The following is a 24,454-nucleotide window of genomic DNA, read 5'->3' on the forward strand; positions in this document are numbered from 1 at the left end:
CTGCTTCTGTAGCACTGTCAGCTGCTGCTGCTGTAGCACCGTTGTTGGTGTGGCTTATTGAGAATACCAAGAAACAATTAACCCCAGAGGGTTAGCCACCCAGGATAACCCCAAAAAATCAGTGTCATCAAAGACTGTCTAACTTATTTCCATTGGGGTCCTTAATCTTGTCTCCCAGGATGCAACCCACACCAGTCAACTAACACCAAGGTGAACAGGGAAAAATGCCTGGAACTAGTGCTCATATTGGTGAATTTAAAGCCAGCAAAGGTTGGTTTGAGAGATTTAAGAATCGTAGTGGCATACACAGTGTGATAAGGCCTGCTCTGAAAGAAAATGCCAAACAGGACCTACAGTACTCAGGAGGAAAAGGCACTCCCAGGACACAGTGTCTCATCAGTCATTGCTGCATCTTCAATAAAGGTAAGTGTCATTTATTCTTCATTTAGTAGAGTAGTACATGCACAATATATATTGTGCATGTACTACTCTACTATTGTGCATGTATCCTTCTCTGTGTGTAGGAAAATGTATATTTCATGTGGTAAATTTTTTTTTTTCATACTTTTGGGTGTCTTGCACGGATTAATTTGATTTCCATTATTTCTTATGGGGAAAATTCATTCGCATAACGATAATTTCGCATAACAATGAGTTCTCAGGAACGGATTAATATCGTTATGCGGGGGTCCACTGTATACTCCCACATATCCAAAACATTGCTGGGACCTATAAATACTATGTACATATTTCTAGACAATAGTATGTGACTAAGGTAGGTGAAAATGCTCACCTGTAAGATTTATTTATTTATTTATTTATTTATTTATTTATTTATAATTTGAGCACACTTACAGAGGTACAAAAAAAATACAGATAAGAGCAGCATGCCAAAGCCACTTATACTATGCATAGCATTACGGGCTGGCTTAAAATTAACTTAAGATTAACTTAAGATTAACTTAAGATTAACTAAGAATTTCTGATAGGGTTTTCCAGGTCTTTTTTATATCACCTCGTAAGTTGGATAATCTGTTCTCATAATACAATTTTTTTGCCCTTCTTATCAGGCTGGTTAGGATTGACGAGTAACGTTTTGTTTGGTCTCTGGTTATGTGACCCATTCTGTACTGTTTTTCATATTGGTGTTTTGTATTTATGGATTTGAGAATGCTGGGTGTTAGCCAGGGACTGTTCAGTCTCTTAGCTGTCATCTGCTTAGTTTTTTTAGGGCAGTGCTTGTTATAGAGGTATTGAGTCTTTTTTAGAAAATTATTAATACATTCGTCAATATCTGTATTGATTTCTAGCTCAGTGTGCCAATCAATGTTTGCTAATGCTGTTGTGAAGTTATTAATGGCTGCCTCATTGTGAAGTCTGAAGGTGACTTTAGTAGTGTCTTGGGGTAATTTACCAAGAGTTGTTATGAGGAAAGTAGGGTAGTGGTCTGTGGTATTATCTGTAATTATGCCTGATTTTAAAGGGGATATGGTGTTGGTCCAGATGTGGTCAAGTAGGGAAACACTAGTCTCTGTAACTCTTGTAGGTTTTGTTACTGTTGGTAGCAACATACAGTTACTCATTGTGTTTGTGAATTCAGTAACGTGTGGGTCCTGGTCTTGCAGGAGATTTATATTGAAGTCACCTGAGAGTAGTAAGTGATCTTTGTTCATGCGTGCATCAGTTATCATAGACAAATAGACAGTCAGACAGACAAACAGACATGTTTATATGTAACAGTAAAAACAAACAAACAGCCAAGGCAGTGCACGATCATCAAGTGTGACATGTCCACTGCTGCAATGTCAGCAGAGGAGTGACACTCGTCTTACACGATGCTTCAAGGAGTTTCATATATACTCCAGCATGTCTAAAACACTGCTGGGACCTACAAATACTTTGTATTTAGTAGGTGACCAAGGCAGGTGAAAACGTTCACTTGTCAGTGTGTTTGCGACTATTTCGTGTTGCCATCAGATGAGTGACAAGCGCTGAATTTGCGGCCTTATATCTTCGTAAGTACTGACTCTAAAATTTATTTTTTTTACATTACTTTGTGTAAAACAAGTCCTCTTTATTTAAAAAAAAAAAAGCAATTTTTTTTTTTTTTCAAAATATGTGGAGTGCTGGGCAACAGAACGTAGATTTACGTTTGGACAGTTAAGGGGTTAAGGTACTTTCCAGCGTGAAACCAATCAAAATTATATCTATTTCTGTAATATATCTTCCATTCTATCAAATGGGAACAAAAAAACGAGAATACAACCATACAAACCATATGAAAATACACCGCAAATTTTGCTGTTTTACACCAAAAGCAGAGTCGCCTTTCTTTCTCTTTATGTACTGCATGCTGCAGGATTATATTTATATAGTGTACACTTACCACACAGACCTATTCTCTCATATGTAGACCCAAATTTACAGGTCACAGCTTATCTGAGTGAACTGAGCTCATTGTGACCAACAGTAGTTTCAAAGCCACTTTATATTTTATGGACAATGCACGGTGTATGTGCTTTACACAACGAGAAGCATTTCTTTTATTCATTAGAACCATGGCTAGAGCTAAAAGTGAACAGGTTATAACAATAAATGGAGAGGAAGAAATTGAAATAACTTGTGCAGCAAGTAGCGCCACCAAACAGTAGCGGCAGGTTGGTGTGGCGACCCCGAAAATTTAAAATTATGCTTGTCCAAATTAGTGCTGGATTACTGATTGCCAGATTAATGATGCCCAACCTGTACTGTGTGACAGGTTTGATACTGAGTGAGTGGGAATGAAGGTGCTTGGCACCATCTTGCACTAACTACAGTAAACACTCTCATAAGTGCATTATATTCTTGAAAAAAATGATTCCCTATTACAAAAATATTATTTGAGACATGGGAATCTTTCTTGGGTGTCTTTACTGCCAAAACATTTTGCTTGTATAGCAAGCGTCTTCAGTGGAATACAGAGAAATAGTTGAAGGAAATTTTTTGAGGTGGTCAATTCCCCAGCCAGACATATAATAGAACAAAAGTGAGATGAAGCAGCTGGAGGTGACATCACAAGTAAATGTGGTCTACTAGTAGTAGGAGGTCATGCTAAACAGCTGTTTAGGAAAGAAATTGTAGACGACTGCCTCTGTACCAAGATGCCCAAGTGTTGCACACAGGTTTTATTCATAAAGTTGTCAGTATTGTATACCATCCAGAACATGATACTTGTCTGACACAGCAACATCATGGTGTCTTGGTACAGGGGAAGACTTCTGCAACTCTTTGGCTAAACAACATTTCAGCATGATCTGTTTCCATTAGTGGGCCACACTCACTTATGATGTTACCTCCATCTGCTCCACCTCACTTCTGCCTCAGTATCAAAGGTCTGGCTGCATCCTTTTTCTTTACACTGAAGGACTGACCACCATGTATCAAGGCTGAGGGACTATTCACCTCAAAATTAATTCTGCTCTCTCTGTTGTTATATTCTAAAAAAAAAAAAAAAAGGTACAATACTATGACTGGAGCCAAAATGATTACCAACTACAGATGTTCAATTTGAAGAAAAATTAAGTGATACGTTATGTGAATGGGAAGAACACACGAGATAAAATATTTACAAGTACAGTGGACCCCCGAGTTTCGTGATTAATCCGTTCCAGAGAGCCCGCCGAAGGTTGAAATTCAAGAAACTCGAAACCATTTTCCCCATAAGAAATAATGGAAATAAAATTAATCCATTCCGGACACCCAAAAATATTAAAATAAAATTTTTTTTTTTTCAAATTAAATAAAGATTTACATAATGAAAACAATCAGAAATCAAGTACAGTGGTCCCTCGCTTTTCGTAGTTCTCGGCAATCGTAAATTTCGCCAATCATAGGGGTATTTTCGTATAAACATGGACTCGCTTTTCATAGGTTGACTCGAGAATAGTAGTTCGTCCGGGACGCGTATGCACGGTGTGAGCCGGGGCGGCCTCCCTACCCAGCCAGTCTGGCATTGTTTACCAGTGAGTGAAGGTCCCCTCAAGTGCTCCTACGAAATATTTCATAATATTCCACTCATTTTAGTGCTTGCAAGTACTAAATAAGCTACCATGGCTCCAAAGCAAGCTCCTAGTGCCAAGCCTGTGGTAAAGAAGGTGAGAAATATGTACAGTGACAAAGTCTTGGGCCATTTTAGGGAAGTGTTAAAGAGACGCCAGAAACAGAGCTCTCTCCACAGTTACTTTGCGAGACAGGACTAGAGTGACTCTCAAGGTGGTCCAAGTGGCATTAAGAAACAGAGAAGAGAAGCAACCCCAGAGAAGCAATTGGTACCTGAGGTGTTGCTGGAAGGGGATTCCCCTTCCAAACTGTAAACAATCCAATCTCTCTCCTCCTCCAGTCTCCCATACACTAAGAAGAATCTCCAATAAAGGTAAGTGTTACGCTGTTAATATTTCATTCACCATTTCCCATTGTATTGTTTATGTACTACATGTATATTTCATGTAAAAAATTTTTTTGTTTTAATACTTCTGGGTGTCAGGAACGGATTAATTGTATTTATATTATTTCTTATGGGGAAAATTGATTCGCAAATCGTAAATTTCGTTTATAGTAACGGCTCCAGGAACGGATTAATTTCGAAAAACGAGGGACCACTGTACATGCATTTAAAATAAATAATACAGTGGTCCCTCAATAATCGTCCATAATCCGTTCCTGGAAGTGGGATTGTTATCGAAATAGACGATTTTCGAATCAATTTTCCCCATAAGAAATAATGTAAATGCAATTAATCCATTCCTGACACCCAGAAGTATTAAAACAAAAAATTTTTTTACATGAAATACAGTGGACCCCCGCATACCGTTGGCATCACATAACGTTAAATCCGCATACCGATACATTTTATCACTAAAATTTTGCCTCGCATACCGCTAAAAAACCCGCTCAACACTATTCGTCCGAGACGCGTCTAATGTGCAGCCTGAGCCAGCCTCAAATGTTCCGCCGGTGGCATTGTTTACAAGCCAGCCTCCGCGGTAACATCCAAGCATACAATCGGAACATTTCGTATTATTACAGCGTTTTTGGGGATTTTATCTGCAAAATAAGTGACCATGGGCCCCAAGAAAGCTTCTAGTGCCAACCCTGTGGTAAAAAGGGTGAGAAATATTATCGAAATACTGTGGTACCATGGTCAACTGCTGCTGCTGCTGCTGCTGTAGCACTGTCAGCTGCTGCTGCTGCTGTAGCACCATCAGCTGCTGCTGCTGCTGTAGCACCGTCAGCTGCTGCTGCTGCTGTACCACCGTCAGCTGCTGCTGCTGCTGTAGTACCGTCTGCTGCTGCTGTAGCACTGTCAGCTGCTGCTGCTGCTGTAGCATCGTCTGCTGCTGCTGTAGCACTGTCAGCTGCTGCTGCTGCTGTACCACCGTCAGCTGCTGCTGCTGCTGTAGTACCGTCTGCTGCTGCTGTAGCATCGTCTACTGCTGCTGTAGCATCGTCTGCTGCTGCTGTAGCACTGTCAGCTGCTGCTGCTGCTGTACCACCGTCAGCTGCTGCTGCTGCTGTAGTACCATCTGCTGCTGCTGTAGCATCGTCTGCTGCTGCTGTAGCATCGTCTGCTGCTGCTGTAGCACTGTCAGCTGCTGCTGCTGTAGCACCGTTGTTGGTGTGGCTTATTGAGAATACCAAGAAACAATTAACCCCAGAGGGTTAGCCACCCAGGATAACCCAAAAAAGTCAGTGTCATCGAAGACTGTCTAACTTATTTCCATTGGGGTCCTTAATCTTGTCTCCCAGGATGCAACCCACACCAGTCGACTAACACCCAGGTGAACAGGGAAAAACGCCTGGAACTAGTGCTCATATTGGTGAATTTAAAGCCAGCAAAGGTTGGTTTGAGAGATTTAAGAATCGTAGTGGCATACACAGTGTGATAAGGCCTGTTCTGGAAGAAAATGCCAAACAGGACCTACAGTACTCAGGAGGAAAAGGCACTCCCAGGACACAGTGTCTCATCAGTCATTGCTGCATCTTCAATAAAGGTAAGTGTCATTTATTCTTCATTTAGTAGAGTAGTACATGCACAATATATACTGTGCATGTACTACTCTACTATTGTGCATGTATCCTACTCTTTGTGTGTAGGAAAATGTATATTTCATGTGGTAAAATTTTTTTTTTCATACTTTTGGGTGTCTTGCACGGATTAATTTGATTTCCATTATTTCTTATGGGGAAAATTCGTTCGTATAACGATAATTTCGCATAACAATGAGCTCTCTTGCACGGATTAATATCGCTATGCGGGGGTCCACTGTATAGATGTAGTACATAAACAAAACAGTGGCACATGATGAATTAAACATTAACAGAATAACACTTACCTTTACTGGCAATTCTTCTTTGTGTATGGAAGACTGGGGTTACTTCTCTTCTCTGTTTCTTAATGCCACTAGGACCACCTTGAGAGTCACTGGAGTCCTGTCTCACAAAAAAACTGTCCAGAGAGCTCTGTTTCTGGCGTCTCTTTATAACTTCCCTAAAATGGGCCAAGACTCTGTCACTGTACAAGTTGCCGATATGGCTTGCAACATCCTTCTCTGGGTGATGTTTCTTCATAAATCTTTCCATCCTACCCCACATTTCAAAAATCTCCTTAATTTCTGAAGAAGGCACCTTCTTCCATCTCTCTTCCTCCTCCTCTGCAGTAAGATTCTGAGCTGCGGTCTGTTGCTCTTCCTGCTGAAGCTCTTGCAGCTCCTCAGTGGTTAGCTCTTCGTTGTGGTCCTCCACCAACTCTTCCACATCCTCCAAACTCACATCCAACCCCATGGAACTCCCCAGTGTGATAATAGAGTTCACAACTGACATAGGCTCATCATGGGCTGCCTCAAACCCTTCAAAATCCCTCTTGTGGACACAATCTGGCCACAAGTTTCTCCAAGCAGAGTTCAAAGTCCTGGTAGTCACTCCCTCCCAAGCCTTACCTATAAGGCTTATGCAATGGAGAATACTGAAGTGTTCTTTCCAAAAATCTCTTAGGGTCAAGTGAGTGTCTGAGGTCACATTAAAGCACCTTTCAAACATTGCTTTGGTGTAGAGTTTTTTAAAGTTTGAAATGACTTGCTGGTCCATGGGCTGGAGGAGAGGAGTGGTATTCAGGGACAAGAACTTTACTGTAATGAACCCAAACTCCTCCAGAATTAGGTCATCCAAGTTTGGAGGATGAGCAGGTGCATTGTCCATTACTAGGAGGCACTTGAGATCCAATTTCTTTTCCAGGAGGTAATTCTTCACACTAGGGCTAAACACTTCATCGAACTACTCGACGAAAATGTCCCTTGTGACCCATGCCTTACTATTAGATCTCCAAAACACACAATTTACTCTTCATAACATTGTTTTTCTTGAACACTCTGGGATTTTCAGAATGGTACACTAGTAACGGCTTCACTTTGAAATCCCCACTAGCATTAGCACAGAACATTAGTGTCAGCCTGTCTTTCATAGGCTTGTGTCCTGGCAGTGCCTTTTCTTCCTGAGTAATGTAGGTCCTCTTTGGCATTTTCTTCCAAAAGAGGCCTGTTTCGTCACAATTGAACACTTGTTCAGGTTTCAGTCCTTCAGTCTCTATGTGCTCCTTGAATTCCTGTACATATTTTTCAGCCGCTTTGTTGTCAGAACTGGCAGCCTCACCATGCCTTACCACACTGTGTATGCCAGTATGCTATTTAAATCTCTCAAACCAGCCTTTGCTGGCCTTACATTCACTCACATCACCACTAGTTGCAGGCAATTTCTTTACCAAATCATCATGCAACTGCCTAGCCTTTTCACAAATAAGCGACGTCATAAGACTATCTCCTGCTAATTGTTTCTCGTTTTTTTTTTTTTTTTATTATCACACCGGCCGATTCCCACCAAGGCAGGGTGGCCCGAAAAAGAAAAACTTTCACCATCATTCACTCCATCACTGTCTTGCCAGAAGGGTGCTTTACACTACAGTTTTTAAACTGCAACATTAACACCCCTCCTTCAGAGTGCAGGCACTGTACTTCCCATCTCCAGGACTCAAGTCCGGCCCGCCGGTTTCCCTGAATCCCTTCATAAATGTTACCTTGCTCACACTCCAACAGCACGTCAAGTATTAAAAACCATTTGTCTCCATTCACTCCTATCAAACACGCTCACGCATGCCTGCTGGAAGTCCAAGCCCCTCGCACACAAAACCTCCTTTACCCCCTCCCTCCAACCCTTCCTAGGCCGACCCCTACCCCGCCTTCCTTCCACTACAGACTGATACACTCTTGAAGTCATTCTGTTTCGCTCCATTCTCTCTACATGTCCGAACCACCTCAACAACCCTTCCTCAGCCCTCTGGACAACAGTTTTGGTAATCCCGCACCTCCTCCTAACTTCCAAACTACGAATTCTCTGCATTATATTCACACCACACATTGCCCTCAGACATGACATCTCCACTGCCTCCAGCCTTCTCCTCGCTGCAACATTCATCACCCACGCTTCACACCCATATAAGAGCGTTGGTAAAACTATACTCTCATACATTCCCCTCTTTGCCTCCAAGGACAAAGTTCTTTGTCTCCACAGACTCCTAAGTGCACCACTCACTCTTTTTCCCTCATCAATTCTATGATTCACCTCATCTTTCATAGACCCATCCGCTGACACGTCCACTCCCAAATATCTGAATACATTCACCTCCTCCATACTCTCTCCCTCCAATCTGATATTCAATCTTTCATCACCTAATCTTTTTGTTATCCTCATAACCTTACTCTTTCCTGTATTCACCTTTAATTTTCTTCTTTTGCACACCCTACCAAATTCATCCACCAATCTCTGCAACTTCTCTTCAGAATCTCCCAAAAGCACAGTGTCATCAGCAAAGAGCAGCTGTGACAACTCCCACTTTGTGTGTGATTCTTTATCTTTTAACTCCACGCCTCTTGCCAAGACCCTCGCATTTACTTCTCTTACAACCCCATCTATAAATATATTAAACAACCACGGTGACATCACACATCCTTGTCTAAGGCCTACTTTTACTGGGAAAAAATTTCCTTCTTTCCTACATACTCTAACTTGAGCCTCACTATCCTCGTAAAAACTCTTCACTGCTTTCAGTAACCTACCTCCTACACCATACACTTGCAACATCTGCCACATTGCCCCCCTATCCACCCTGTCATATGCCTTTTCCAAATCCATAAATGCCACAAAGACCTCTTTAGCCTTATCTAAATACTGTTCACTTATATGTTTCACTGTAAACACCTGGTCCACACACCCCCTACCTTTCCTAAAGCCTCCTTGTTCATCTGCTATCCTATTCTCCGTCTTACTCTTAATTCTTTCAATTATAACTCTACCATACACTTTACCAGGTACACTCAACAGACTTATCCCCCTATAATTTTTGCACTCTCTTTTATCCCCTTTGCCTTTATACAAAGGAACTATGCATGCTCTCTGCCAATCCCTAGGTACCTTACCCTCTTCCATACATTTATTAAATAATTGCACCAACCACTCCAAAACTATATCCCCACCTGCTTTTAACATTTCTATCTTTATCCCATCAATCCCGGCTGCCTTACCCCCTTTCATTTTGCCTACTGCCTCACGAACTTCCCCTACACTCACAACTGGCTCTTCCTCACTCCTACAAGATGTTATTCCTCCTTGCCCTATACACGAAATCACAGCTTCCCTATCTTCATCAACATTTAACAATTCCTCAAAATATTCCTTCCATCTTCCCAATACCTCTAACTCTCCATTTAATAACTCTCCTCTCCTATTTTTAACTGACAAATCCATTTGTTCTCTAGGCTTTCTTAACTTGTTAATCTCACTCCAAAACTTTTTCTTATTTTCAACAAAATTTGTTGATAACATCTCACCCACTCTCTCATTTGCTCTCTTTTTACATTGCTTCACCACTCTCTTAACTTCTCTCTTTTTCTCCATATACTCTTCCCTCCTTGCATCACTTCTACTTTGTAAAAACTTCTCATATGCTAACTTTTTCTCCCTTACTACTCTCTTTACATCATCATTCCACCAATCGCTCCTCTTCCCTCCTGCACCCACTTTCCTGTAACCACAAACTTCTGCTGAACACTCTAACACTACATTTTTAAACCTACCCCATACCTCTTCGACCCCATTGCCTATGCTCTCATTAGCCCATCTATCCTCCAATAGCTGTTTATATCTTACCCTAACTGCCTCCTCTTTTAGTTTATAAACCTTCACCTCTCTCTTCCCTGATGCTTCTATTCTCCTTGTATCCCATCTACCTTTTACTCTCAGTGTAGCTACAACTAGAAAGTGATCTGATATATCTGTGGCCCCTCTATAAACATGTACATCCTGAAGTCTACTCAACAGTCTTTTATCTACCAATACATAATCCAACAAACTACTGTCATTTCGCCCTACATCATATCGTGTATACTTATTTATCCTCTTTTTCTTAAAATATGTATTACCTATAACTAAACCCCTTTCTATACAAAGTTCAATCAAAGGGCTCCCATTATCATTTACACCTGGCACCCCAAACTTACCTACCACACCCTCTCTAAAAGTTTCTCCTACTTTAGCATTCAAGTCCCCTACCACAATTACTCTCTCACTTGGTTCAAAGGCTCCTATACATTCACTTAACATCTCCCAAAATCTCTCTCTCTCCTCTGCATTCCTCTCTTCTCCAGGTGCATACACGCTTATTATGACCCACTTCTCGCATCCAACCTTGACTTTAATCCACATAATTCTTGAATTTACACATTCATATTCTCTTTTCTCCTTCCATAACTGATCATTTAACATTACTGCTACCCCTTCCTTTGCTCTAACTCTCTCAGATACTCCAGATTTAATCCCATTTATTTCCCCCCACTGAAACTCTCCTACCCCCTTCAGCTTTGTTTCGCTTAGGGCCAGGACATCCAACTTCTTTTCATTCATAACATCAGCAATCATCTGTTTCTTGTCATCCGCACTACATCCACGCACATTTAAGCAACCCAGTTTTATAAAGTTTTTCTTCTTCTCTTTTTTTAGTAATTGTATACAGGAGAAGGGGTTACTAGCCCATTGCTCCCGGCATTTTAGTCGCCTCATACGACACGCATGGCTTACGGAGGAAAGATTCTTTTCCACTTCCCCATGGACAATAGAAGAAATAAAAAAGAACAAGAGCTATTTAGAAAAAGGAGAAAAACCTAGATGTATGTATATATATATATGCATGTGCGTGTCTGTGAAGTGTGACCAAAGTGTAAGTAGGAGTAGCAAGATATCCCTGTTATCTTAGCGTGTTTATCCACACCAATAATAACTTCTCAACATCTTCGAGTACTGGTGATCTCATTTTTGTCAGCATATTTACCCCCTTTGCAACAACAGCGTCCTTGATTTCCTTTTTCTTGGCTATGATGGAAGATATGGTTGTACAGGATTTGTTATACATCCTGGCCAGTTCGCCCACACGTACGCCACTATCATATTGTTCAATGATGTTTTTCTTAAATTCAATCATATTTCTCACCTTCTTTACCAAAGGCTTGGCACTAGGAGCTTTCTTTGGAGCCATGGTAGTTTATTTAGCACTTGCAAGCACTAAAATCAATGGAATATTATGAAATATTTTGTTGGAGCAAGTGAGGGGACCGTCGCTCACTGGTAAACAATGGCACACTGGGAAGGCCTAGGTGGCTCAGAGCGTGAGTACGCGTCCCGGACGAAGGGCTATTAGCGAGTTAACGGACCATTTGCGAGCCAATGTTTAGACAAAATAACAGGACTATTTCCGAAATGGACGACTTTCAGGCCGGACGATTATTGAGGGACCGCTGTAATAACATTACACTTACCTTTACTGAAGACTTCTGGGTGGATGGAAGATGGGAGGAGGTGATAGGAGGAAGGTGTACGCTATTGTTTGGAAGGAGAATCTCCTTCCATTAGGACTTTAGGTAGCAAGTCCTTATCTGGGGTTACTTCCCTTCTTCTTTTAATGCCACTGGGAACAAATTGAGAGTCACTGGACCCCTGGCGCACAAAATATCTATCCAGAGAGGTCTTTTTCTGGTGTTTCTTTAAGATTTCCCTGAAGTGGGACACAACACTGTCATTGTACATGTTGCAGATATGGCATGTTTCAGCTTGGCCAGGGTGATACTTTTCAACAAAACTTTGCAACTCATTCCACATTCCACACATGTCCTTAATCACTGAAGAAGGCACCTCATCCACTCCTTCTTCCTCCTCCTCTGAAGCAAGTTCCTCAGCTGTGGTCTGATGCTGTTCCAGTTGAAGCTCTTGCAGTTTGTCAGTGGTTAGCTCTTCCCTGTGGTCCTCCACCAACTCTTCCACATCCCCGTCACTCACTTTATTACCAAAGGGCTTGCACTAGCTTTCCTTGGGTCCATGATGACTTATTTAGCAGTTGCAAGCACAAAAAACAATGGATTATTATGAAATGTATTGTATGAACTTGCGGGGTGATGGTCACGTGTTGGTAAACAATGGCAAATTGAGCATGAATGGCGTGGGAGACTGGCTTTGTGTGCGCGGTGACGGGCAGACGGGTACCGGACAGTCGCCGAAACACGAGTTTTTTCATGAAACTCGAGGCCAAATTTTTACAAAAAAACTCGCCGAAGGTCGAATTTCGCGAAAGTCGAGGCTGCCGAAACTCGGGGGTCCACTGTATTTAAAATCTGTCAAGATTTTAAAAAACTGAAGTGCAAAATACATTATACAATGGAACCTCAAAAATCGAACGTATCACATATCAAACGTTTCGAAAATAGGACCATTTTCTCGGACAAACTGTGTCCTTATTATCGAACGCACCCCTATTTTTGGACCGCCGGGTACGGGACATGTCCGCGGGCCCGCTCTGTCCACGTCCCCGCGCAGGTGCCATGAGCAGTCTAGCTTTGTTTATGCTTGAGTGAACACTAACCTGCGCTCTCATTCACACATTTTACGATTACAGTGGACCCCCATTATTCGATATTAATCCGTTCCTGAGAGCTCATCGAATACCAAAAATATCGAAAAGCGTATCAATTTTCCTCATACGAAATAATGGAAATCAAATTAATCCATGCAAGACACCCAAAAGTATGAAAAAAAAAAATTTTACTACATGAAATATTAAGTTTAATGCAATAGAATAATTACAATAACAACAATAACAATAGAATAATTGACACTTACCTTTAATGAAGATCTGGTGATGATTGATGGGATGGGAGGAGGGGAGAAGTGTTAGTGTTTAGAAGGGGAATCCCCTTCCATTAGGACTTGAGGTAGCAAGTCCTTTTCTGGGGTTACTTCCCTTCTTTAAATGCCACTAGGACCAGCTTGAGAGTCACTGGACTTCTGTCGCACAACATATCTGTCCATAGTGGCCTGTACCTCCCATTCCTTTATAACATTCCTAAAGTGTTTCACAACATTGTCAGCGTAATAGTCACCAGCACGGCTTGCAATAGCTGTGTTAGGGTGACTGTCATCAAAAAAGGTTTGCACTTTAAGCCACATTGCACACATTTCCTTAATCTTTGAAGTAGGCAACTTCTTCAATTTCTCTCTCCCCTCCTCCGAAGCAGTTTCCGCAGGTGTGGCCTCTTGCTGTTGAAGATGATCTAGCAGCTCATCAGTGGTTAGTTCTTCATTGTCCTCCTCCACCAACTCTTCCACATCCTCCCCACTAACCTCAAACCCCAAGGACTTCCCCAATGCCACAATGGATTCCTCAACTGGCATAGGCTTCTCAGGGTTAGCCTCAAATCCTTCAAAATCCCTTTTGTCTACACATTCTGGCCACAGTTTTTTCCAAGCAGAGTTCAAGGTCCTCTTAGTCACTCCCTCCCAAGCCATACCTATAAGGTTTATACAATTGAGGATATTAAAGTGATCCTTCCAAAACTCTTTTAGTCAGTTGAGTTTCTGTGGTCACTACAAAGCACTTTTGAAACATAGCTTTTGTGTACAGTTTCTTGAAGTTGGAAATGACCTGCTGGTCCATGGGCTGCAGGAGAGGAGTGGAATTAGGAGGCAAAAACTTGACCTTAATGAAGCTCTTGTCCCCAGAAAGTCACTCTGCCAAGTCTGTAGGATGACCAGGGGCATTGTCTAATACCAGGAGGCACTTAAGGTCTAATTTCTTTTCAATTAGGTAATTTTTCACAGTGGGGGCAAATGCATGGTGTAACTAGTCATAGAAAACGTCCCTAGTGACCCATGCCTTACTGTTTGCCCTCCACAGCACACACAAATTAGCCTTGAGGACATTGTTTTGCCTGAACGCTCTGGGAGTTTCAGAGTGATACACCAATAAAGGCTTCACTTTGCAATCACCACTAGCATTGGCACACATCAACAGAGTAAGACTGTCTTTCATAGGCTTATGTCCTGGGAGTGCCTTTTCCTACTGAGTAATGTAGGTCCTGCTTGGTATTTTCTTCCAAAACAGGCCTGTTTCGTCACAATTAAACACTTGTTCAGGTTTCAAGTCTTCACTGTCTATGTAATCCTTGAATTCCTTCACATATTTTTCAGCTGCTTTTTGGTCCAAACTGGCAGCCTCACCATGCCTAATCACACTATGTATGCCACTACGATTCTTAAATCTTTCAAACCAACCTTTGCTGGCCTTAAATTCACTCACATCACCACTAGTTGCAGGCAATTTCTTTACCAAATCATCACGCAACTGCCTAGCCTTTTCACAAATGATCGCTTGAGAGATGCTATCTCCTGCTACCTGTTTTTCATTTATCCACACCAATAACAGTCTCTCAACATTTTCTAACACTTGCGGTCGCTGTTTCGTACTCACAGTTGCACCTTTTGCAAGAACAACTTCCTTGATTGCCGTTTTCCTGGCCACTATAGTAGAGATGGTTGATTGGGGTTTATTATACAACCTGACCAGCTCCGACACACGCACTCCACTTTCGTACTTTGCAATTATCTCTTTCTTCATTTCAATAGTCATTAGTACCTTTTTTCTCGAAGGGTTGGCACTAGAAGCTTTCTTGGGGCCCATGGTGACTTATTTTCAGAAACAAGCACCAAAAACAGTGATAATGTGGAATGTACCAAATGTATCCTTAGATGCGCGCACACTGGCTGGCTTGTAAACACTGGCACACATGGGGCAGTTCAGGCCACAAGTGGACACGTCTCGTACAAATCATATCGAATACCGAGACAAAATTTTTGCAATATAATGCATTGAATACTGGATTTATCGAATACCGATGCCAACGAATACCGGGGGTCCACTGTATTTCGTTGTGCTTAGTGCTTGTGGAACTGTGAAATAAGCTGCCATGGGCCCAAAGAAACTTGCTAGTGGTACCCCTGTGGTAAAGAAAGTGAGAAACACCATAGAAGTGAAGAAGGAAATAATACAGAAGTATGAGAGTGGTGTGAGACTTGTTGAGCTTGCCAGGATGTATGGGAAAAACAAGTCGACCATCGGTTCTATCCTGTCAAAGAAAGAACAAATCAAGGAAGCTGATGTTGCAAAAGGTGTTAATATGCTAACCAAAAAAATACATGGTGAGGCAGCCAGTTCAGACAAACGGGCGGCTGAGAAGTTTGTACAGGAGTTTAAGGAGTACATAGTGAAGAATTCAAACCTGAACAAGTGTTTAATTGTGACGAAACAGGCTTGTTTTGGAAAAAAATGCCAAAAAGGACCTTCATCACACAGGAGGAAAAGGCACTGCCAGGACACAAGCCTATGAAAGACAGGCTTACTCTTTTGTTCTGTGCTAATACTAGTGGTGATTTTAAAGTGAAGCCTTTACTTGTGTATCATTCAGAAAATCCCAGTGTGTTTAAGAAAAACAATGTCTTTAAGAACAATTTATGTGTCTTGTGGAAAGCTAATCATAAGGCATGGGTCACAAGACAAATTTTCAAAGAGTGGGTCTATGAAGTGTTTGGCCCCAGTGTGAAAAAATACCTCCAGGAAAAGAAATTGCCACTCAAGTGCCTCCTGTTAATGGACAATGCTCCTGCTCATCCTCCGAACTTATTAGACCTCTTGTCTAAGGACTTCAGTTTCATAAAAGTGAAGTTCTTGCCTCCTAACACCACTCCTCTCCTCCAGCCCATGGACCAGCAGGTCATTTCTAACTTCAAAAAACTCTACACAAAAGCAGTGTTTGAAAAGTGCTTTGAAGTGACCACAGACACTAAGTTGACCCTAAGAGAGTTCTGGAGGAATCACTTCAACATCTACAGCTCCATAAGCCTTATAGGTAAGGCTTGGGAGGGAGTGACTTCCAGGACTTCGAACTCTGCTTGGAGACAATTGTGGCCAGATTGTGTCCAAAAGAGGGATTTTGAAGGGTTTGAGGCTGACCCTGACCCTGACCCAGCTCACCCTCTGCCTGTTGTGGACTCTATTGTGGCATTGGGGAATACCCTGGGGTTGGAGGTGAGTGGTGAGGATGTGGAAGAGTTGGTGGAGGACCACAGGGAAGAGCTAACCACTGAAGAGCTGCAAGAGCTTCATCTGGAGCAGTATCAGACCACAGCTGAGGAACTTGCTTCAGAGGAGGAGGAAGAGGGAGTGGATGAGGTGCCTTCTTCAAAGATTAAGGAGATTTGTGCCAAGTGGAATGATGTCCAAATGTTTGTGCAGAAGTACCACCCTGAGCAAGCTGAAACAAGCCATCTTTGCAACAAGTTCAGTGACAGAACCATGTCCCATTTTAGGGAAATGTTAACGAGGCACCAGAAACAGAGGACTGTGGACAGTTATTTTGTGAGACAGGGGTCCAGTGACTCTCAAGCTGGTCCTAGTGGCATTAACCCTTTGAGGGTTTTCGTCGTACTAGTACGTCTTACGCGTAGGGGTTTTTGACGTACTAGTACGCATAAATTCTAGCGGCCTCAAATCTCGCGCAAAAAGGCTGGTAGGCCTAGGTGTGAGAGAATGGGTCTGCGTGGTCAGTGTGCGCGGTAGAAAAAAAATCTGGGACCCAGTGGTGCATTGTGGGAATGCCCTCTTAGTAAACAATGTCCACCATGCCTCGCGGTAAGAAGCTCCTCACTCCTCGGCGAATTGGGACACTTTTGTTCCCCAGTGACAGTTCTAATAGTGATGGAAGTGCCAGTGAAGATGAGTTTCGTGGTTTTAGTGAGGTTTTGACCGAAACTAATGACCATAATATCGGTAATAGTGAAGAAAACCCAGACGACCCTCAGCCTTCCACCTCTGGTGCTGGGCCCTCGTGTTCACGTTCAGTTGTTCCAGAACCCAAGAGGAAACTTCTATTTTCCCAAATCCCAGACTCAGATGAGAGCATGGGTGATGATAGTGATAGTGAATATGAACTACAAGCTCTTCAAACTAGTTCCAGTAGTGATAGTGAAGTGCAATATTCCCCAGTGAAGCATCAGTATATACGACGATATATGCGCTCTGGAAGTGTGCCATATGCTATTCCAAGGGGAAGGAGTGTATCTCAGAGTACATCCCGTGGCTGTACAACAGGAACAGACAGTGAAAATGACGAAGATACTGTTGCAATTGGGATGGAAAATGTGCGTGGTGGTAGTGGTGCCGGCGGTGAGGCACCAGCAGTGGGCCACACTGCCACCCACGCCGCTGCCTCAGCTGATCTAGAACAAAAGCCACCATCCCCCACTCCCCCACCACACCAGCCTCCACAACCACAACCTCCACAACCACAACCACCTGTCATTGTCCAGTACCCACCAGCAGACTGCACCTGGGATTGGCAGGAAGCTGTCAATTTTGTTCCAAATCCCCACCAGTTTGATGGCAGCCAAAGTGGAATACGGCCATCTTGTGCACTTGGGAACAATGCCACTGAACTGGAATGTTTCGAGTTATTCTTTGACAAACCACTGATGAAAAGTATTGTCATGGAAAGCAACACATACTACGAGTACACCATGGCAAACACATTACTTTCACCAAAATCACGTCTACACCAATGGAAGGAGGCAACTGTGGCTGAGATGTATCTTTTCTTTGCCACAATAATGCTTATGCCACATGTGTATAAGCACAAAGTGAAATCATACTGGTCAACAGACCCCCTGATTGCAACACCAGGTTTCAGTGATATAATGCCAGTGAATCGATTTGTGCTAATGTTACGTATGCTTCACTTCTCAGATAAAACCAGGCCTGACAGAACTGACAGGTTATATAAGATTAGGAATGTGTTTGTGTATCTGAAACAGAAATTCAGTACGCATTTTTATCCCTTCAGGAAGCTTGTAATTGACGAGTCTTTGATTCTGTTCAAAGGAAGACTCTCTTTCAAGCAGTACATACCAAGCAAGAGGAAACGCTTTGGTATAAAGTTGTTTGTGCTTTGTGATTGTTACAGTGGTCTGGTATTGGATATTATTGTGTACACTGGAAGTTATACATTGCAAAATACCAGGAAGTTATTGGGCATCTCAGGTGATGTGGTTCGAACAATGATAGAACCATACCTTGGTAAGGGGCATATATTATATACAGATAACTGGTACACAAGCCCCTCACTCAGTGATTTTTTGCGAGCGAACATGACAGATGTGTGTGGCACAGTGCGTGCAAATCGAAAACATATGCCCAGGTTTGACGCTGGCACTCGTAGAGGTGAGGTGCAGGCGTTTGCTGCCAATGACATCATGGCATTTCGGTGGCATGACAAACGAGATGTCACACTGTTGTCATCAATTCACCCTAATGAAATGGCAAACAGTGGCAGGCAGCATAGAGAGAGAAATGAACCCATTCTAAAACCTGCAGCTGTGATTGATTACACCTTCAACATGCGTTCAGTGGACAAATGTGACATGCAGATTGGGTTTGCTGATTGTGTTCGCAAGAGTTATAAGTGGTACATCAAACTGTTTTTCCATCTTCTGGACATTTCCATGCTCAATGCTTATAATATGTATAAGATGAGCACCAGAAACAAACCACAGTACGGCGAATTCTGTTTGTCTGTCATCAGACAAATAGTATTCAAGTACCAAGGAACAGCACCTGCAATTGACCGCCCACCAAATTATCAACAACTACCTGCTCGTCTGAAGCATGGTGATCACTTCCTGGTAAAACTGCCTGCTACTGCTTTGAAGAAAAAGGCTCAGAAGAGGTGTTACGTCTGTTCACATACAAAAAAACACCCACAACAACGCAGAGACACTCGTTTTATGTGTGAGGAGTGCAAAACTCCACTGTGCATGACACCATGTTTCAAAGAGTTCCACAGGCTGCAGAACTTCTAGAAACATTCCCTGTGACTGTATATGTGTATATAAAATATAGAAAAATAGTAATAAACAACATTTCATATTGTTTGTTTGTGTAAATATTTTCTGTAAACAAAATAATAACAACAGTGTTTACGCCCTTATTGTGTAGTATTGAAAAAGAAATAACTTACAAAATACTGATCATGTTGGCCTCAGAGGCCATAAAAGTTACTCAGAAAAAGAAAAATTGAAAAATAATTGAAAATAGTACATAAAAAAGTAAATAGAAAAATACCGGGTGACGGCAGTCGGCGATGTTACCATATGTTGTTCAATTTTGGCAAATTTCACACCTCCATATCTCGGTAAGTATTGACGTTAAAATTTTTTTGTTTAGCATATAATGTTTAGAAAAAAATACTCTATTTTTTCATAAGAAAAAATAATTTTTTTTTTTTTGAAATTTGGCCAACCCTGAGAACGAGTTTCGGAGAGGGCCTGTCGACCCTCAAAGGGTTAAAAGACAGAAAAGGGAAATAACCCAAGAGAGGGCTTTACCTGAAGTCCTCATGGAGGGGGATTCTCCTTCCAAACACTAACCCCAACTCCCTCTCTCCTCCTCCCTATCTTCCAGATGCCATCACCAATCTTCAATAAAGGTAAGTACAGTAAAAATGTTATTTTATATGTATTACTATACATAATTAAAAACTATAGTATTTGTTGTATGTAAAACTGTAATTAATCTCTATAAAATGTATTTTTTGTGTGAATATTTTTGGGTTTCTGGAATGGATTAATTGTATTTCCATTATTTCTTATGGGAAATATTGCTTCGAATTTCAGACTTTCTGAATTTAGAACTAGCTCCTGGAATGGATTAAGATCGATTTTTGAGGTTCCACTGTACATACCTATTATTTTGTCTCACTTGCATATGTTATTACTTACACAGATAATGAAAATGTAGTACAATCATACCTAGAAAATTTGTTACAAACACTTCTTACCAGATTAACATGGCAGAATTCATGTTTCAGCTTGTTGAGCAGCATTGCATCGAGTTTCTTACTGAGGTTCACTTGGTGAGGGAAGCCACACTTCTTTAATAACCAGTAGAACACCTGAGTCACATCACCACCACCATAGTCAAGCCTCAGCTGTACATGAGAAACAAACTTTGGGTAAGCAAACCTCATCTTCAATGTGCACATACTATGGTAGTCATAACTGGACCATTATGAAGCACTTTGTATTGTTCACTTAGCGCTTACAGCCATAAAAAATACAACACAATAAAAACAACAGTAAAATCAATAAATAAAAGCAATGCAAATAAACACACAACACAAACAAATACAGTAAGGCCCCGCTTTACGGCGTTTCGCCTTACGGCGTTCCGCTAATATGGTGATGTCAAATTATGACCAAAATTTGCTATACGGCAAGCGGTCTTTTAAATACGGCGCCCCCACCCAGTTTGTTTACATTTTCCGTGACCACATCTATTATGTCAGGAAACTTTCCAAAATTTCAAGTGTTTTAAAGTTACTGCATATTTTATATGTACTCTGATAATTATACTTATGTGTACCTGTACCTAAATATACTTACACACTGTGCTGGTGTGCAGGTACACATTAAAATCGCTAAGTCTCTCTCTACTCATGACGCCAATACTATGTAATAATAATCACTCTTGGGCACACTAAATGTCTTATTTTACATCAATATAGGCATTTTCATTAATCCATCTATGATATTTTCCTCAAAATTATATATGAAACCCATTACATAGCATATAAACATGATACATACACTCAGAATAAAAATTGATGTAAATATGAGATTTGTTTACAAAGCAGCTGTGTAGGTATTGTCGGAAGAATTACGTTTTCCCTAGTCAAACACTGGGGGTAACTGTAGAAAAATATTCTTTTCGTATGCCCTTACTCTATGTATAGCAATTCACGACCCTTGTGGGTTTAGTGTTTTTTATAATAATAATAATAATAATAATAATAATAATAATAATTATTATTATTAATATTAATAATAATAATAATAATATTATTATTAATAATAATAATAATAATAATAATAATATTATTATTATTATTATTAATAATAATATTATTATTATTATCATTATTAATATTATTATCTTCATTCACTCTAAAAATGGTGTGTTGCTGTTTGTTTATTCTGAACTAACTTGTACAACTTGTACACAATGTAAGAGTATTTGTATTGTGAGGTAATTATTATTAAAATTAAAAAAATATTGAGGTAAATGTTTTACAAACTCTTACAAATGGATGTGAATGAATTAAAAGTAGACACACATTAATACGCATTTCGCCTGACCAAGTGATCGTCCACTACCTGTTCAGTTTGTGTTCTTACATTGTCTCAACTCTGTATCTTGTTCTCTCTCTCATTTACTCTTTCATTAACTAGTTGGCTCTCATTGACAATGGCGTCTAAGGTTAGCTGTAATAAAAAGAGAAGTCGTAAGCCTCTTGCTTTAAGTGCCAAGTTAGAGGATGATGGTGTGCCATTTTGATTTTATTCAATAAACACCCTGCCACTCACCTATCACACATTAATATTAATATTTTAAGGTAAGTAATAAGTGTACTCTGTGTGTATCTTACCTTATATTGCATTTTTAATGCCTATTTCTATTGCTAACTTTATATAAGTTAGTGTAAACTTGTTGTCTGGCATTTATTGCATATTTTATATGCTCTGATAATAATACTTGTGGAGCCGGGTGGAGGGACAACATTACATTTTCTCTGTTCAGCCATCAGAGAAAACGTGTATGAATCTGTGTTTGGCCCAGCCACTCTCCCACTCCGCTTTTGTTTACAATTTTCGGCATGAATTATTCATTACTTCTACCTTCGTTTATGATGGCATCTAAAGGTAGTTGTTAGAAATGATTAAATTCAGTGAACAAGGCATGTCAATGTTAATAATATGGCTCTGGGCCACAGTGTAGGTAGCCGGTAGGTGTAGCCCAGGCTACACCTACCGGCTACCTACACTGACTTTATACAAATAAATACTACTCACCTCTCTTCCTATATTAAGACTACACATATTTTAAGGTAAATAATGAGTGTACTGTATGTGCATTTTACCTCTCTGGGATGTTTTAAATATCGTATATTAAGTATGAGACGGGGAGCCAGTGCTACCTACACCTGGGCTACCTGCACCTGACTTCCTACAAATAAGTACTACTCACCTCTCTCCCTACATTAAGATTACAAATACTTTAAGATAAGTAATGAATTTACTGTGACTGTGTGTTACTTTGTGTGTGTTTTAATGCCTAGTTCTATTACTAACTTAATATAATTTAGTGTAAACTTGTTGTCTGGCATTTATATGCATTTATAAATGGAAAAAATGGAGTTCTGCCTTCCGGCGATGTCTGCTTTCCGGCGACAGCCCGGACCCTAACCTGCCGTATAAGTGGAGCCCTACTGTACTGTTATATCAAGCAACAATGCCAACATCAATTAAAAACTCCATTAAATTAGCAAGATCAAAAGACTCCCCTATAAGTTCCCTGAGGTCTCTACAGGCCCCTTGATAATTATAAAAACCATTATGAAGGTGGCATGGCCTAAGCCATAAGCAAACCATTAAAATATGATTCACAATCAGCAGCTTATCACAAGCTACACAGGGAAGGAAAGGGCATACACACTATGACTTCTCGAGAGAATCTAACTTATTACACGAAGTTTGACTTTCCTCTTAGCACATGAGCCCATCCTTCAGTTTTCTTTCTATGCAATTTCTCCTCCACCACATAGTACTGTGTGAACCACATGGGTTTAGCTCTGTTTTGTGAATATAATGATAGCGTGGGTGAGAAAATTAATGGTAACCAACACTAAAGCTGTAGAATTTACAGGCTGAATAACGAAAAATAGTACTAATGAATCTCTGACAAGCACTAATTCCCTATATGTTATTTATAAGGAACTTACAGTTCATATGAAAGATGAGTATGAGCAGTGGAGAGTGTGGACAAGACAAACCTACTCCTCTGAAAACTGCAGGAACATATGAAGTAAGGCAAGACTTGAAATTCATAACATGTAAAAATCACGAAGTAATATGGCAAAAGAGACTAATAAACTGTTTTATACAAGCATTCTTCTGGCTTTATGCTAGAAAACAAATCAATAATGCCATTATAATGAAGTTTTCTTGACAAACTAGCTATCATTAACAAAACACCTAAACTATTTAGTCAAATCTGACACACAACTGATCTCAGAATATTTTCTACTCTTCCCAGAGTACTGAAAGAATATTCTGCCTCTGCAGCCATAATTGGAAGAGTGCAAAATATTTATGCTTTATTTACTACACAGATTTCCACCTTTTTCTTTTATAGAACTGACACTCATTTTACAAAACACTGAACTCTGACTCCACCTCTCGTAGGCCCCTGTATCATCTTGTCATGTTTCGAAGATGGCAATCCAGAGGAGCATTAAAATGTTAGTCTTGAGGTGATTCTCTGAACTCAATTCTGTCATTTTTAGCTGTTTCATCTATGGACATCTTCCTAACTTCTTCATCTTTCTGATACTGAGGTTGTTACACCAATGCTTTATCTGATAAGTTTACATTCTGTTAAGCTTGTATCCCAATTATTTCTTAAATAAATAAGATTTATTTATTTATTTATTTAGAAATTTAGCATACATACAGAGGTACAAAAATCTTCCATCAAACTTTCTAAATATTTAACCACTTTGTCAATTGTTGAACTTTTCAATACAGTAGGGCCCCGCTTTATGGCATCGCTAATACGGCTATTTCAAATTATGTCCAAAACTTGCTGTACAGCTCCCTGTCTTTTTAATACAACGCACCCCACTCGGTTTGTTTACATTCTCCGTGAGCACATCTTTATTATGTCTGGAAACTTTCCAAAATTTCAAGTGTTTTAAAGTTAATGCATACAGTAGGGCCCCACTTTACGGCGTTTCACTTTACGGCGTTCCGCTAATACGGTCATTTCAAATTATGACCAAAACTCGCTATATGGCTCCCCCCACCTGACTTTCTAATATGGTCACCGTGCCCCACCCTGTTTGTTTACATTCTTCGTGAGCTCAGTAAGCACTAAGTCTCTCCA

The 24,454-nt window shown here is 40.6% G+C and overlaps 1 protein-coding gene across 2 annotated transcripts in view; it reads right to left on the reverse strand.

The window, feature by feature from the left end:
- The window catches only part of Arp8 (Actin-related protein 8), a 311,465-nt gene that overhangs the window by 31,180 nt on the left and 255,831 nt on the right, over nucleotides 1-24,454 (reverse strand). For both annotated transcript variants that reach the window (XM_070082386.1, XM_070082385.1), the window contains one exon: nucleotides 20,292-20,441. In XM_070082386.1, the coding sequence (XP_069938487.1) occupies nucleotides 20,292-20,441 (150 nt within the window). The remainder of the gene's footprint in view (nucleotides 1-20,291; nucleotides 20,442-24,454) is intronic.

This window comes from Cherax quadricarinatus, chromosome 7 (assembly GCF_038502225.1).
Source record: "Cherax quadricarinatus isolate ZL_2023a chromosome 7, ASM3850222v1, whole genome shotgun sequence".
In the NCBI taxonomy this organism is placed as follows: domain Eukaryota; kingdom Metazoa; phylum Arthropoda; class Malacostraca; order Decapoda; family Parastacidae; genus Cherax; species Cherax quadricarinatus.